The sequence below is a fragment of the Beta vulgaris genome, chromosome 8 (genome assembly GCF_026745355.1).
Source record: "Beta vulgaris subsp. vulgaris cultivar EL10 chromosome 8, EL10.2, whole genome shotgun sequence".
Lineage (NCBI taxonomy): Eukaryota > Viridiplantae > Streptophyta > Magnoliopsida > Caryophyllales > Amaranthaceae > Beta > Beta vulgaris.
Genome location: NC_079209.1, coordinates 43,501,916 through 43,519,867, shown reverse-complemented (window position 1 = coordinate 43,519,867; position 17,952 = coordinate 43,501,916). Strand labels below are relative to the sequence as shown.

Sequence of the window (17,952 nt, the reverse complement as noted above, 5' to 3'; positions counted from 1 at the left end):
GGTTGACAATTCAGATTAGGGGATCGAGTTCGAAATTGATTACACATAGATATTGGATTGGGACAAAAATTGCCAAAATAACTGCCAAATTTTATATAGGCCTTGTTTGGTTGTATATAGGAAGTCATACTTCCTAGGAAGTTATTTTATTCATGTATTTGAAATTCCTATGAAGTGTAAAATTATGTTTGGTTGATAATGGAAAGTTCTACTTAACTAGGGGGACCTAGGTAAGTAACTTCCTCCATTTTGGAGGAAGTAGAACTTCCTAGGAAGTGCAAATTCTCATGGTTTTGCCAACCAAACAACTTCATATACTTTTATTTCCTAGGACTTTGCACTTACCATGATTTATTTTGTCAACCAAATAGGGTCTAATTGAAAAATGTGACAAAAGGTCAAATCGAGTTGTTGGGGTTCAATTTAGAGTGGATTTAGGCTTTTCTGAATAAGCATCTACCTTACCCATACACAACAATATCAGATTTGTAATCTCATTTGGATGAGGTTGGCAACATAGGTCAAGATTTTATATATCCGATGGTTGTCCACATATATTCTCTACCTCCATGCTCTTCAGTCAAGTGCTCTTTCAAACCTAATTTTTTCAAATCGTTTCTTGCGCTTGCATCCAAATTATTTTTCTCATATATACTAAATTGAAATATTAACTTTTATATAAAAGTACTTATTTTTGAGTATGTTAAATACATCATAAAAAAGGCTAAATACAACATCTAATATTTTATAAAATTTAACCATGGTTAATTTTAACTTTTTTATAGTTAAAAGAAACATGAGATGTTTTTATAATTTCTTGTTTATTTGCTGTACCTAACTACCCATTATAGTATAACAGTAGTATATAAGATTACCAATAGACCATAGCATATTACAATATTAGCCAATCATTTTTTTTCCGGATTACAATAAAAATAATAACAACAATTCAGTAAGTACTCAGTTGTATAATTTCAAATCTATTTTCTATTTAAAGTATAGTAGGAGATCAATTTTTTTCTTTTCCGAATTAGGGGATCATTTGTCCTACGTGATTCCCCTACGAAGGGGTCATTTATGATGATGACCCCCCTGTAAGAGGGGTCATTTGTCATGGATGACCCCCTATCATGTTTAGTATGACCATGGCCCTTCTATGAAGGATAAGTTAGTCTTTTATTCTTTTTTGCTGTATTTAGTCTTTTTTTTTTTTGCTGTATGTAGCACTTATGTTTTTAAACTCAAGTAAGCTTCTAGTGATAATTAAAGATATGCGACCAAAGTATTTGTATTTCTATGTTGTGATAAAAAAATTTAACTTGTGTAGTTGACATGTTACTAGAAATGTAGAAAATAGCTTTTTTTTTTAGTATTCGAGTTGTAATTCAGGCTCTGTTTTTTTGGACTGAATAAGTCTGAACTGAAATGAATTTGTCTGATAATAATAATAATGATAATAGTAATAATAACGATAATAATAATGATAATAATGGTAATAATAAAATTATAATAATAACAATAATAATAATAAGTTGTAATTTGAACTGAATTAAAACGAATTTGTCTGGACTGAACTAAAGTGAAATGAATTTTCATTTATTCAGTCCACCTCAATTGACATAACAAAATGTAAATGGTTGTCAAGTTTTTAGTGTGACAAATATCTAAGTGGGTTGGGTGAAAGCAAATTAATTCTACAATCATTTTGCAAAAAGTTCCAATGCTGATTGAAAATTCACCCCCTCAATTGTTCATTTTGGCTCTCTTCTAAAAAAAAAAATATCTTAGTCAACTTCATAGTTTTCGTATTTTATTTCTTTAAATAAATTAGAGCCTAGAGAAGGCTTCTTTTATTTGTTGTTGCATCTTTTTTTCAGAAATCAATTGGCAGAGAAAATCTACAAAGCAATTAGGAAATTGAAGTCAAATTTGTAAAAGGTAATGGAATCTCCTTTTATGGTAGAAAAGCAAATAAAAACGGAAAGAAATAAAGAAAAAATCTTTCTCTACCTGGCAGTTTACACTTTACACAACTCACAAGAATCTCACCTGTGGCCTGTGCGCATTTTAAACATTGTCGAATCATGGCCAACAACCTTTCCTTAATCATATTTCTTCAAAAAAAATAATTCAATTTGACTTTTATATTTATCAATATACTCCATTTCTCAATATATTTTTCATCTCTAATTTTAACATTATTTATAAGTAAAGATAATTTTCTAAATGTCTTTTCTAATATATATAAAACTATACATTGAGATCGATCTAACAAGATTTCATTTGCTTCTTTATATAATAGCCAGACATTAGAGTCAGAGTTTGATGAATAGTGTCAATTTACTCAATGTAACACTTATTAAGAAACGGAGAAAGTAAACTTTATCAGTTCTAAAATAAATGCAGCACTTCCTGTTTTTAGGTTGTTTTGAAAACAAATGGAACTTTTCTTTAGTACTTAGTCTCTCTATCTCTTCATCTATGAGTTATTCTTTTGATATCTCTCATCTTTTTAGTCCTTATGTTTTATTTGATTTAGAACAAATAAAGTTACCTACTCCTTTTCTTTCTAAATGCAACAAACTCACTTTCACGCACAACGAAATATTACTTTGACCATAAATATCTATAATTACATAAAGGTAAAACTTATAAAAATTACATACTTTATGAAAGCGAGTCATAAGAAGAATCTAACAAGAACTCACTTGACTATATTTTTCATTATATACAAATCACAAATATTATTCAAAGTGATAAGTGTAAATATTAAAAAAAGTCCAATTATTACATTTAAAAAGAAACGAAAGAAGTACAGATTTAACAAGATCATGTGCAAGTGTAACCATGTTTACAAGTTACAACTAAAAAAGAAGGGTGGAAGTTCAATTTCCCACTTCCCACTATAAAAGCCGCCTAAATCCAAACGGTCACTCCTTCAAAAAAAAAAAAAAAAGCCTCAAACCTCCAGAATATGGGAGGAGCGCCTCATGGCTACTCTTATCCCACAACCACCACCACCATCAGCACCACAAGAAGACTAAGTAGAGAGAATTTCCAACGAACAAAACACGACACCGCCTTCTCGAAATGGAAGATTCTAATAGGGCCATCAGATTGGGAGGACTATGAGGCCAATAAGGATGGTGCAGAGAGATACAGAGTTGGCAATCTCCCATCAGTATGTGGTCCTGGATTATATGAGATTGCAGTGGCTGTTTGCTCCTCAAACTCAGGCCGTGATGTATCGAAACTCGATACAGAACGCATTGTGGTGGTGTACTTGGGTCAAGCTGATAATGTCAGGTCTAGACTTCAGCATTATGGTCGTTCTGGATCTCATTTGATTAATGGTTTTGGCTTGTTTAAAGAGGTCTTCTCTAGAGGCTACCCCATTGTTTATAGATGGGCTCCTGTAAGTTTCTCATTTGTTGATTGATTCAAATTCATGTATAAACTGCAAATTTATACTTGGCAAATGGCAAATTTCATGTGGATAGATATTTTGGTCATGGGTTCAAATTTGGTTGTTTTTGGTTGACCAAAATGAATTTTTGCTTTTTTTACTTATCTTTAATTTGGATTTTGTGTCCAAGAATCTTGTTCAAGATTCTAAATTTTTTTTTGGTAAGTTCTGGTTGATAGGGCAAGAATTTGACTGAACTAGGAAAATTATCAGTTTTTGTTTTTGTCAAAAAACGTGAAGAAAAAATTACTTACTAAGTCACTGTTTTATTGATTTTGCTGAATTTGATGCAAGCTTTACAGATCTTGATGTCTTTAAATTCCTTTTCTTGGTTGGTTGGGGGAGGGGGGACTGGAGGAGTGGATTGAATTTGAAGATGTCCGTTTTGGATAATTATGAAGTAACAAAAATTAGTGGCACTAATCCCTTCAAACAAAAAAAAAATTTACAGTACTAAGGCGCTTCAGGCCTGTTGTTACTTCCTGGGTTCGAATCCTCATCCCAACATTATGTTGGGGATTATTCTTATGGTGGTAGTGGGCCTTCGGGCCTGTTGTTACTTCCTGGCACATACGTTTTTCCTGATGGATGAATTGGGATCGTAATGATAAAGTATAGATCTATTCTTGGGGCCTCAACCATCAACTTAAGCTTAAGTTTTTGGTTGAGTTGGTCCTTTGACATGGTATCAAGAGCAAGCGTGACAAAAAGGTCACAGGTTCGAATTTCATCCATCTCTCCTTATCCATCTCTCCTTTCTCAGTGGAATATTTCGCGCCAGGTATGAGGGAGGCCTGTGCTGCATCCACACTTCAAGCCCAAAGGGCTCTTGCGTGAGGGGGCGTGATAGAGTATAGATCTATTCCTGAGGCCTCAACCATCAACTTAAGCTTAAGTTTTTGGTTGAGTTGGTCCTTTGACACGTAACCTGGTCAATTTCTTGCTGCTTCAGGGAGTATGTATGGACCCAACCACAGTCTTCTCTCAAGGAGCCGGAGTTGTTCCACAGGTCAAGACACCCTGCCCTAGTAGGACAGCATATCCTTTCCCATGAGATTAGCGCTCTCTTTGATAAGGAGTTATTTTCTGTGACCAAAAAGACTCTACACAATCAAATATCAATAGGACAAGAACCTGGAGGTAGTGTAGTCACATACAAACCCAATGAGCTAGGTTTGATACTAAAACTAATTGACAATGGCAAGAGTAACTCTTTCAGAAAGATTACCATGACTGTAAGTAACCGATAACCTCTAGACTTTTTGAGTTATTTGGTCTTTCCTGTGGACACACGAAAGACAACCGATATAGAACATACATTCAGCAGAACAATTGTGTATTTCTGTTATGAGTACATCAGGAAAGCTCATACGACAATAGTTTACATAAGCAAAACATACCTCAGCTTTCCTCTGCAAAGGATTGAATTGATGTAAAACTTATCTGCTGGTGCATGCTCTCCTAGCTGCTTCTCAGTAACACAACTGTACTGGACGTTTATCTTACCCATGTTATAAGTTTTCTTTCGGATCATCTGATTTCAATCTGTGATTTGAGATAGTGGAAATGAGGTAACTTAGGACCGCGAAAACAAAATAGGAGTGCATTTTCTGGATGAGAAATGCTAGACATCTAAAATTTAGGCATGTTTGTGCTTGTGTTCAGTTCATAGTGTTTTAGAAAACTGAGAACAAGAATATGGATACTAGAAAAAATAGTTTCCAAATATCAATTGTCACTTTACATAGCTGACAAGATTAATATAAGCATGCATAGTTTTAAGTTCATTATACCACTTATATCATATGACTTGTATAATCTTAAAACCATAAATTTAAAACTGACCGTGATGCCAAATAGGCCCGTGGATATCTAAATTTGTATGTATATATTTATGCCCTTCAGTACCAACTACATAGTTTACAAGTATTGATCTATATCAACCTAAAAAGGATAGAAATGGTCATTGAACATTGCGTTTAGATATCCAAATTTTAGACAGCAGGACTTCTTTCATTTTGGATGGTTTTGACCAAAACCCCAAGCTATGCAGCATGAAATGGGGTGGTCTTTGAACACTGCATAGTGTTAAGTGGCAGAAGAATCCGAGGTGTTTGCTGACAAGAACCAGACTTCGCAGCAAATGTTTTTGCTTCAGGTTGCTGATCAGAGTAAAAATAACATTTCTTTCATGTTTTCTAGGGTCTTCAGTGCTCATTCTGTTTCGGTACTCATTACAATTGATTCTATGTTTTCATTGCAAGTATGTCGTTTCAAGTCCTGCAGTACATAACTTGACAGTTAATTTTGTCGCCATTACAGCTGAACTTTTTCAGTTCATGTAGTTAATATTTGCTTCTTGGTTTGAATGTAAAACAGATGAAAACCAAAAGTGATGCTGAAAAAACAGAAGCTAAGCTACTTGAAAGATTTGATTATGCATGGAACAAAGTTGGAAATGGTGCACGCCGTCCATATGATGTTCTAAACAAGATTGAGAAGATCTCATCTCGAAACAGCAAAATCCCGAAGATACTGAAGATGCTACAATCTCTTGGTGAGCAAAAAGTAGGAATCCAAATCAAAGCAGAGAAGCTTTCACTTGACAACGAACCTAGTCATGATAATTATGACAACTTCAGCCTCTTTGATCGTATTTTCAAATTTTCTCGGTCACAACCACGATTAGTTTCTACTAATCCCGAGACCATTGTCGAGGATTTTAATCAACTCCACATTTGTGGAGTGATTTCTAGCGAAGGATTGATTTGTAGCAACGCACCAGTTAAAGGGAGAAAACGATGTTCTAAGCACAAAGGAAGAAGACTGACCAGTTCATTAATCAACTCAAAATCGACTAGCAGTAAAAATGATGCTGTTAGTGACGAGGTTTCTTCCATTTGTGGTGTTATTTTGCTCGATGGATCTCCATGTGGAAGTTCGCCATTTCCTGGTAGGAAAAGATGTGAAGAGCATAAAGGAATGAGAATTAGCAAAACCATGTCCAAGTCTTTGAACCTTGAATCTGTTATGGAAAAGCCTCTGTACAATATAGACCTTGCAGATTGTTGTGGAGTGGATTTGGGTGATGGAATTCGCTGTGGAAGGCAGCCAGTGAAAGGAAGAAAGAGGTGTGAGCAGCATAAAGGGATGCGAGTTGATGCATCTATGTGTAAGTTATCTTCAAAAGCTAAATTATAGCCACAGCAAGGCTGCAAGCAAACTACTTGGCAGCACAAGGGTATGCTAGGTTACTCGGACTGGGGAACTCGTGTCAGATAAGGTACACAGTGTCCGACTGTGTTAAAGTGTCCATACCAATGTCAGGGTATCAAAGATTCGATGCAGGTACTTGAGGTAAAATGAAGAATTCGAGTAACATAGAGCGAATCTTGGCCTGTGCATCTAGTTATTTTATTGCTTATTTTCAGATACACAAAAAGAAGAGGAAATCGTAGGAAGCAATGTAATGATTAAATTAAATGATGTAGATCGTGTTGTTTATTTATAATGTGTGTTTGAAAAATATAGAAAATTAAAGAAGCAACGTATGTAATTATCATGCTTTGAGTTTAGCCATGCTCTGAAGAGAAACGTGTGATAGGATTAGGATGTATGTTCATACAATTCATTGTAATCAGCTTATAAAAAATGAGAATTAATTCTTACAATACCTTTTTTACAAGTGAAATTATTATTATTGTTGATTTATTTATTTGTTTTCCTCAATTCATTCCCCTACTGATAATATCTATTGGGTCTAATCATCTGTCCACTGCCGTACCATCTCATTGAGTTCCTTTAATTGGTTTCGTCGTAGTCGGAGAAGTTGCAACTTGCAAGTATGGAGGTCATGGGAGGAACTAGGATCGGGGTAAGAACAATGACCATTATTATTGTAAGAAAGAAACATTTGTAGAAATAGAAACATTTAAAGGATTATTTGCTCCTAATAATGCAACATTTTGACATGATAAAGTAACTTTTTATAAAAAAAACTAATATGAACCCGGTGCACACACCCGATCCATATCACGTGAGTTTATGATACTGTATATTGATATGATATAGTTTATGTTAAAATGATATATTGTATGTTAAAATGATATAGTGTATATTAAAATGATATAGTGTATGTTACAGTGATATTGTAATAGCCCTGTTTTTAAGAACCTTTATTTAAAAGCTAAAAGTGGATAAGGTCATCATTCTTGATGGTTAAGAAAGCTTGTGGATAAGCATCATCATTCTTAGTGGTTAAGAAAGCTTGTGGATAAGCATCATCATTCTTAATGGTTAAGAAAGCTTGTGGATAAGCATCATCATTCTTAATGGTTAAGAAAGCTTGTGGATAAGCATCATCATTCTTAATGGTTAAGAAAGGTCAAAGAGGATAAGAACCATCATTCTTATTGGCTAATAAGGCTTTGGAAACCAATAGATAAGTTGAGAAATCCTTGAGAGCCTTAAACATTAAGATTATGAAAATCGTTTGGAGATTGTTTTATCGGGTAGCGATGAACTTCCAGTTAAAGAGCCATTTGGGATTGAATCCGAGCTCAGAACCCAACCAAACTTGATATATGACATGCTTGGGATGTCTTAAGGTTAAAATGGTCATTTATGCCCAAGAATTACGTGGCTTAATAAGGTAAATTGCTTACATAGTAAAACCTGGCCAGCTGAAATTACAGCTCAGACCTATCCTCAAAGAAAGCTGCTTAGCAGCTACTTAAGTGTCGATCTCTCAAAGAACTTTTTATGCATGAAAGCCAACACCTTAGGCTAACACCTCAAGCAAGAATCACCCAAAAACTCCAAGAAACCGACCTTGCCCAGAAGAGGTTTCCCTCCCCTGGGGGTACCGCCAGAACAGACTATAAAAGCCTGTTCTGGATTTTCGTCTCTTTTCTCTTATTTCTTCCTCTTGGACACCCATTTTTCTTACATATAACTCTTCTAGACATCCATACAAAGTAGTTCAAGCTTTGGTTCCAATCTTTAGACCTTAAACTCATATAGAAAACCTTGCTGAAAGATCACATAAGTTGCTGTAAGTTCAACAGTTTACACCTCTTGTATTTAAGCTTAGTTTTTCATATCTATAAGCTTGTTGAAACTAATCTTTAGCATTTTATACATTCAGGGGAAGCTGTAGGAGTAGTTAACCAAGTGGATTAAGGAATTTCGTGGCTTTAAGCATCCTTAGTTAAGGTACACACTTAGTTTGGTTTTACCCTAGAGATTTCCATACCTATAGTTAGGTGATTGTTTCTTTCTAGTGTAAAGCATGTTATGAAATGATTACTTATGATGTGTATTTTATTATGTGTATATTGAGTATATTCATGAGTATAACATGCTAAGGTTCATTAGAGATGTTTCATTTGACCTAAACAACACTTATACACTAAGTCATTACGATTATGATTCTTAATGGAATGTGTTTAGTACATGGACTTGTGGAGTAATTATGATGATTAAGGTGGAGTTGTTATGTTATTGTTGTTGTGAGTTGTTGTGGTGGTTGTGGTAAGTTGTTGTGGAGTTGCTATTGTTGTTGTTGCTCTGTTGTAGTAGTGTTGTTGGGTTATTGTTGTTCTGTCATTGTGGTTGTGGTGGAGTTGCTGTGAAGCTGTTGCCTATTGTTGTTGTTGTATCGTTCTTATTGGATAGTCGTTGTTGATGATGCGAGGGAAGTCCTAATCTTAGAATTGGGAAACTGTTATAATTATTGTAGTTGGAGTTGATATGTATGAAGTCGAGTTATGAGTTATGGGAATGACTTCATTAATTTCTATTTGCGGGATTCAGTTTTATTAGCATAATGGTTGCGTTAGAAGAAGATAATTAGAATAGTTAAGATTGGTTGTTGATTATTGTTATTGTTATGAGGTGATTATTGGAGGATGATTTTGGAATGGAGTATCATTCGGAATTATGAAGGAGATTATAATGTTGGAATTGATATATTGGTTAAGGATTTGAGTGCAACATAGAAATCAGTTTATTGAGGTTTATTTACGAGTCGAGCTAGCTTTATATTCTCAATATAATTGTTGGTAGCACAATTAGGTGCTTGATTTAGGTACAGTTGTGAGTTATGTTTAGTTTGTTTAGTTATATAATTTGGAATTATGATTATGAATTGGGATGCAAGTCGATGTAGCTAATATCATCGAAGTTATAGTATTAATTAAGGATTAAGGAAATTAGAATGTTAAAGGTTGATAATTTGTGAATTGGGAATTAGTTTAAGTTTGGTTATTGATTATTGATGTTATCGTGAGATGGTTGTTGGAGAATGGCTATGTAGACGTATATAATTCAAGATGATATGGGAAATCAAGTTATGATGCTTGGAGGTTTCGTATAATTGTTATAGAGTTGAGGTAACCTTTGGGTTCAGCAAAATATATTTAAATGCTCCCGTGGGTGTTATATTGAATTTTGGATATCATATATCGTTTGTGGTAATGGCCATGATTATAGATACATCTCTGTGAGTTAGTTGTGAATTGCTATTGGATTGTTATAAAAGTATCATTTTGTTCAATTATCGAAATCGTTCGAAAATACTATATTTCTCAAAATATGATTTGGTATGATAATGAGGAAATGATTCAATATGAGTTAAGACCAGATAAGGTCGAATATGGTGTTATGTTATGAGTATTGAGGATTCAAGTATGAATCATTAAATATCTTATTTTATAAATATGAAAGTGAGGCATGAATAGGCACCCCGAGTTAGGGCGGGTAGAGTCCCTAGCTGTTGCCTTCCAGGAGGGCGAATTCCTGGCGTTATAGGACATGTCCGGGTAAGTCTTGCAAGCATAACAATAAAAGGCTGGGTGACGACCCTCAATAGTTTGGAGACAGCTGGTACTGCGTGGTACCCCTCTCCACTCGCGTTCATGCCAAACGATCTGATTTTGTGAAAATATATCAACTAAGTTGAGTGTGATTATCTGTTACTATAACTATGTGTTAGTTTTCAAAATACACCTAAACTTGTATTTTCTATTACACAGTGTGTACTCAGCTTTGCTGATGGTGTTGTCATTTCTGTGGCCTGTCACTTGGTGGGTGGCAGAGTCAAACATGTTGCAGGTTTGGTGTTGTGAGCTCAGGATTCTGAAGTGAAGCAAGATAAAGATGTCGTCGTAGCTTATGGATTGAGTTTGTATTTTAGATAGTCAATTAAGGAATAGTTTCTGATATATTTCGTTGTATACAATATTTGGGAATATTAGTCGAGATATCGGTGTAATTGAAGTCTTATATAAAGGATTTTGTTTTGTGGGCCAATAACCAACAGGTCCAGGATCGTTTTCTAGGTTATATTTTCGCTGCGAGTAAATGTTTAATTCGAGGCTTATTAAGCGTTGATTGTGATTAGTGAATCTTAAGTGTATTTACCTAGCAGCTCGGGAAAACGGGCTGTTACAGATATAGTGTATGTTAAAGTGATATAGTGTATGTTAAAATGATATAGTGTATGTTACAGTGATATAGTATATGTTAAAGTGATATAGTGTATGTTAAAGTGATATAGTGTATGTTATAATGATATAGTGTATGTTAAAATGATATAGTGTATGTTAAAGTGATATAGTGTATGTTAAAGTGATATAGTGTGTGTTAAAATGATATAGTGTATGTTACAATGATATAGTGTATGTTAAAGTGATATAGTGTATGTTAAAATGATATAGTGTATGTTGATATAGTGTATGTTACAGTGATATAGTGTATGTTAAAGTGATATAGTGTATGTTAAAGTGATATAATGTATGTTAAAATGATATAGTGTGTGTTAAAATGATATAGTGTATGTTACAATGATATAGTGTATGTTAAAGTGATATAGTGTATGTTAAAGTGATTTAGTGTGTGTTAAAATGATATAGTGTATGTTACAATGATATAGTGTATGTTAAAGTGATATAGTGTATATTAAAGTGATATAGGGTGTGTTAAAATGATTTTACAACAATTAGTACAACTGACGAAACCTCTTTTCCGCCATTTTTGTTGTCAGATATCAGTTGAAGAACTTCGCTCGCATCTTTCAAACTTGACGCTCGACTAATCAACTCATCGTCCAACACTAACTTCTCTCCTTCTTCATCATCTGTGACGTCGTTTCGAGTTTCGCTAGCAGAAGCTCGGACAGAAACGGAAATGGCGGAAGAATTCCAGAAAGCGAGAGAAGAAGAAGAAGTTCGATATTGTTCCGAAGAAGCAGAAGAAACATGCTTTTATGGTGAGAATTGCATGGAGGAGAGAGAAAAGGACAATAAGAATGAGAGAGAAGAAATGGAGTTCGCAAGTTTAGTGCCATGGTTAATGGAAGCGAAGAATCTTCACTTTCTCTCTCCTCTGTATGTCAGTTTTGAGTATGAGAGATGAAGAAAGAAAGGATGAGGATAAAGTTAGTACGGTTTAACGGTCACGTGCCTGGGCCTAGTCCACACTATTTTTAGTGTGAACCGGGTCCACGCAAGTCGGATTGAACTTTTTTAACGCTTCGCAGATAATAAAACAACGACGAACCTTTTGATTATCTCTATTATATAAGCGAGGGGGAGCTATGGTGTGCCTTCTTTAAAAGACTCTTATATCCTTAATCTCACAAAAAATAATAAAGAAAAGATTTTCTTTATTCTTTCTTCATTTACAAATATGGATAATAAGGAAAGTTCTAATACATAACCAAAAAGAAATACATAAAAATTGTGAAAAGAAACTCACAATTGAAAATATAAAATGACGAGATCTATTTTCAAACGATTACAAAAGCAAAGATGACATATATTCTTATTATCAATTTATAATTTCAAATAACATGCATTAACAAACCATAAAAGAATTAGAAAACTTAGAGAATATTCATTTTTATAATATTTTGGGGCCCACAATTAATTGCGATAATAAATAGTTAAAGAGATAAACGTACATCATCAAATAATATCAATTTATATTTTTTATTGAAGTACTACTCACTATAGTATGCCTAAAAATCTCAATTACCTAGTAAATTACACTCTTAAGTTATTTTTTAAAACTTTTTGATGTTACTATTAATATTAATAGACCGTCGCATGCATCGCGTGCACATAGTGCTAGTTCTAGAATAAAACAACCCTTATACCCCATAAACTTTGAGTAGGTCAAAATCAGATATAACCTGAAGAATAGGTTAAATGGGACATATGTCGCCTAATAATTAGTTCCCATAAACAAATTTTATAGAAAAACTTTAAAACAAAAGATTTAAAAGAAAGGATTAATCCCCTCCCCCTCCCCACACCCTTCACCCCCTCTCTCTCCTCCCCCCAACCCACTGTCACACCTCTGCTCACTCCAACACCCCCTACCAGCCCCCACTGTCCACCACCCCTGCAACCCCTATCCCATTCCCACCCCCACAACAACCCCCACCCAGCCCCCTCCAGGGCGCCATCAGCCCTTCCACCCTACCCACCACCCTCCACCATCCACCCTCCCTCGTCCCCTTTGTCACTGACATCCTCATTATTTCCCTATTCACTCCTTCGTCCTCCTCCACTCGCCTTCACCCCTTCGTCCTCCTCCACTCGCAATCTCCAAGACGCAAATTTTCTTTATGGCTCGGTGATGGTTAGTCGAGGTTGGGGGAGTTTTTCGGGGTGAGGGAGGTGGGGCTGGTGTCGGGGATGGAGGGAGTGGGGCGGGTTGTGGGTTGGGGATGTCGAGGAGAGAGAAAAAGATTTGTGGGAAGGGGTGTGGTTGCGAGTGCAGGGGAAGGGAAGGGAAGGGAAGGGAAGGAGGGGGTTTTGGTGGCTGGAAAGGAAAAGGAGGGGGGTGACAGTGGTGGGGAAGGGGAGGGAGGGGGTGGCGGTGGGTGGGGGGATAAGGTGGGTTGGTGGCAGTTGGTGTTGGAGGGTTTGGGTTTAGTTAGGTTTTTTGTAAGTTTATTTAATACTATTAATTAGAATTAAGGGTTTTAATTGAAAAATGACCATTTATTCAAGTCACCAATCAACTTGGCTTACTCAAAATAAATGGGTATAAAGGTTGCTTTATTCTGAAATAATCAAAATATTGCTTTATTATATGCGAATTGCCAAAAAGGTTGCATTATTAGGAGCAAATAATCCATATTTAAAAGTACTCCATCTCGTAACAGGGCATGTAAGGTCTACCATTAATTGTGAATTATTTCAATAAATATTAATAAAAATAATTACAAAAAAATATAATTTTTAAGTGTTCTCAAAAACAAATATCGTGGCAAAATTTTAAGGAGCATTAGAAGGAAAGTACCTTATAAAGGCATCATTGTGTAGAACAATCTATTATTGTAAAAATTGTTGAAAATGTTGTTCGAAACTATCTAACTATATGTCATCTATTGTGGGAGCAAGGGCAGAATCAAGAAAAATATTTTAGAGGGGGCCAAAAATATAAATTGTATTTTTAGAGGGCCAAATATAACAATTAAGTTATTTTATAATAAAAAAATTACATTTTCAACCTAAATTTTTAGGAAAAATTCAAAACTTGGTCGTGTAACACCCCGACAATTCTCTATTTTTCCAAATACCTTTTCAATATAAAACTTAGAGAATTATCAAAGTATTATCGCCCCTGTGATAATGTATCGGCTTATTCAGAATTTTGCAGCGAAAATAATAATAAATAAACTTTGAAAAATAAAACTTAGATTATGTTCAGTTCACCTTATTTTTACTTATTTCAGATTAGATCAGATCAGACTAGATCATATCAGATCAGATAAGTTCAGATAAGATCAGATAAGTTCATATTATGCTTATATTTAAATACTTTTTATTGTTAGCATGATTATTATGATGATTAGTATTACTTATGATATAGTTATTATTATTATTATTATTATTATTATTATTATTATTATTATTATTAATATTAATATTACTTTATACGAATACTATTACTATTTATATTACTATATACTAGTACATTTGTTCAAAATGATTATTATAATCGTTGTTGTACTTATTAATTATCAATATTGGTGATTATTATTGATATTGTTGCTATTATTATAAATGTCATTGATATCACTATTTGAAGTTATTTATTTGTGTTCAAGAAAATTAATGTTCTTTTGACATTTGTACGTGTTCTTTTTTTATATTTGTTCGAATTAATATGACTCGTCCAGATATTGCTTATGCTGTTAATATGGTGTCTCAGTTTATGCATGCTCCTCGTACTATTCACCTTCATGTTGCGAAAAGAATTTTCACATATCTGCAGGGCACTTTGGATTTTGGTCTTTTCATATATAGCAGAAGTACTCCTACTGTTGTTATTGCCTACTCTGATGCAGATTGCGCGGGTTGTCCTAAACCCACAAATTTCCTAAACTAGCTTATCTTATTAAGTTAGTATATTTAAGTTTAAGTTGATCTTTTATAACTTGAACGCGTTTCTTGTTTTTTTTTTCTAAAACAAAATAAGGAGTATAATAAATTGAGTTTTCTATGTTTAAAATAATTGTTCAAGTTAATAAAAATGAAGTTGAAGTAATTTCGTAAGTACTTAAAAATGATTTCTTAAATGATTTACTTTGATTTATAAACTCTCTTAAATTAATTAAGAATTTCTTTAAGTTGTTTGAATTATTTAAATCGTATATTTTATATACATAAAAAGGGGTTATTAAGGAACTAACTTAGATCTCGTTAACATCTATTGTAGACTCCGATTTCGTAGACGAGAAATATCAAGAGTGCTAATCCGTTCGTGAACTTAACATTTGGGCACGCGTCACGAGGTAATCTTCGATGTTCATCTAAACATAGATCCCGTTAGCGTAAAACGAATTGATTACGTGATTATGTTCTTATAAAAAAATCTACAAGTATGGACTATAATTATGAAGTATCGACTTAATGTTGATCATGAATACGAATGACAAAATGGATAACAACTATGGATTTCGATTATGAATCATGACCTTAGACGATGTACGATATGACAAAGATGTTTATTGTTATTTCTATAGGAACACTACAAGAGGGGGGTGAATTGTATGTGTGAGAAATAAACGTAACTTTTCGCGGAATTATAAAACAATGAAAGGAACAAGAGAAAGACACAAGAGATTTTACAAGGAAAAACTTCTTGGGCCCAACAAGAAGAAACAACCTTGACCACTAGGGATTTTAAACTCAACTCTTTCACTATAATAGGCCAAAACAACTTTGTTACAAACCTATTATCTCTCGGGCCACTCCTTGAGTTCCTCTACAAACTCAAGTCCCAACAACAGTTCCCTCTAACTGTTGTTCCTCTCGAACTTCACTCGAAGTTCCTTTCTCTTTCTTTGCTTCACTCAAAGCCTCACACTTTACAGGATTCACTCAAACCCTTTCCCCAAACTCAAACAATAAGAGTTCTTCTCAACTCTTTTCTCAACTCGAAATACAAAATAGTAGAATGATAGAAAGTACTAATGAAACAATGAACTCATATGGTAATGAACCTTTGAACTTGGAACTTTGAACTTTGGTGGTACTGACTCAATAAAAGTGATACTCAAGTTAATACCTTTATAGATTAATTATCACTTTGTCAGACACACATTGAACTCAATTAAGTGCTTGTCTTAAATAGTAGTAAGTTTAATGAACGTGGTTTAGATCATGTGTTAGTGGGTAAAAACATTTTCCCATGATGTTCCTTAACCAGAGGAACACGTTCCTTTTGACACCCATGATCTCCATGATCTTCATTAAACGTGTGTTATGGAAATCCTACTGCTTCCTTAATTATAGCAACCACTTATGCAGTAAACCAAAAATCTGATTTAATTAAAAAGTATTTTAATTAATAAAACCAAAATTAAATCCTTTTATCAAAATAATATCTTTTAAAGTATTTTATCCAAAAACCGAAAAAGAATTTATTTTCAATAAAGATAAAATCTTTCCTTTAAAAATATTTTCCTTAAAATCAGATTTTTAACAAACACAAAACAGATTCCTAAATTTTAGCCTTTAACAATTCAACTGACACATTATAACTGTTGCACAATATAATACTTGTCGAGTTTCTTTAATTTCGTTAGTTCCTTAACACTGCCAGTTCATCAGTTCCTTACAAAGGAAATGATAAACACTATTTTATAATTTTAGTCAGTTCATCGTTTTAGACACATGTTTCCTATACTAGTTCCACTAACATAGTTCCATAGGAACATTCCTTTATTCACAGGAACAACTCCATAGTTCCAATTCATTACCTTATGAAGATCTTTGTTTCTTACATAAGAAACCTAATTACACCCTTATGTAAAAAAGCTCTTCTTCTCTTGGAGTTCCAACACAGGAACTTCATTCTTCTCTTGGAGTTTCAACTCAGAAACTTCACTTATTATCTTTATAAAGCACCATTGTTAATTCATAAACCTTGCACACATAAAACTTGTAAACCTTGTTAGTTATTACTTTAGTTTGTCATCATCAAAACCATATTGGCTCAACAATTTCCCCCTTTTTGGTGATGACAAACCAAAGCAAAGTAATATAAAAACTAACACAAATAAAACATAATATAATCATGCAAGATCATGTTAAGTAGAGAATGAACTAGAATAAGAACAATAAATAAGCTACTTTGCCATTATCTTCCCCCTGTTGACATCATCAAAAAGCGTATTATTTTTCAAGAATTTATGATCAATCTTCCAAACTTATAGTGACACTACACCACCATAAATATATAATTAATGGTCAAACATGAGTTTAAATTTTTCAATTTGCTCAAACATCAATCTAGTAATATTAGCCATCCTCATGCACATGTTAATCAATTAGTTAAAGAAGCTAAAGCATACTAAACATAAACCACCACTGTACCAAAGTGCAATCCATAGAGTAGAAAACAAATAGAATGTCCAATAAAATTCAAGGAGAAAATCAAAGGCTCAATTCTATGAAGGAATGATTGGACTAAGGCTAAGAAAAAAATATGAATTGGTCACGTGTTCCTCCACCATTACCTTTCCTAAACTTTCAATTTACTTGGTGATTTGCCTTTGAAAATACACCTTAGTTCCTTTCAAATGACATGCAGTTCCTTCCTTCCTTTTTGATAGTTTGAATAGATTCCGCTATCTGTTCCTTGATTTAAGTTTCAAGGAACTAATTAATTCCTTTTATTTACTTTAGATTTGATACTAAAGGAACATACATGGGACTACTAGAACCCATAGATTTTATCACAGCTTTATAGAAGTAGGAACTTGAATAACTAATGGAACGTTGAATCACTTCTCTATCTCCCTCTCACACATCTCTCTTTTTATTCTCCTGTTTGCTCTCATATTTTAATTTTTCTTTCCTTAGTTCCACCTCAAATGTTGCATCATCAACAATATTTAAAGTTATAGTGGAGGAACACAAATTGAAGCATTTGGATATATAGTGAACTGAATAGAAAGAAAAAGG

General features: G+C 33.8%; 1 protein-coding gene across 1 annotated transcript; it reads left to right on the top strand.

Annotated features, from left to right (window-relative positions):
* The first annotated feature begins 2,497 nt into the window (after positions 1–2,497).
* LOC104901555 (hypothetical protein) lies at positions 2,498–7,137 on the top strand. Its single transcript, XM_010689145.4, has 2 exons — positions 2,498–3,415; positions 5,846–7,137. The coding sequence occupies exons 1-2, from the start codon at positions 2,975–2,977 to the stop codon at positions 6,665–6,667; spliced, it is 1,263 nt and encodes a 420-aa protein (XP_010687447.2). The 5' UTR covers positions 2,498–2,974; the 3' UTR covers positions 6,668–7,137.
* The last annotated feature ends 10,815 nt before the right edge of the window (positions 7,138–17,952 follow it).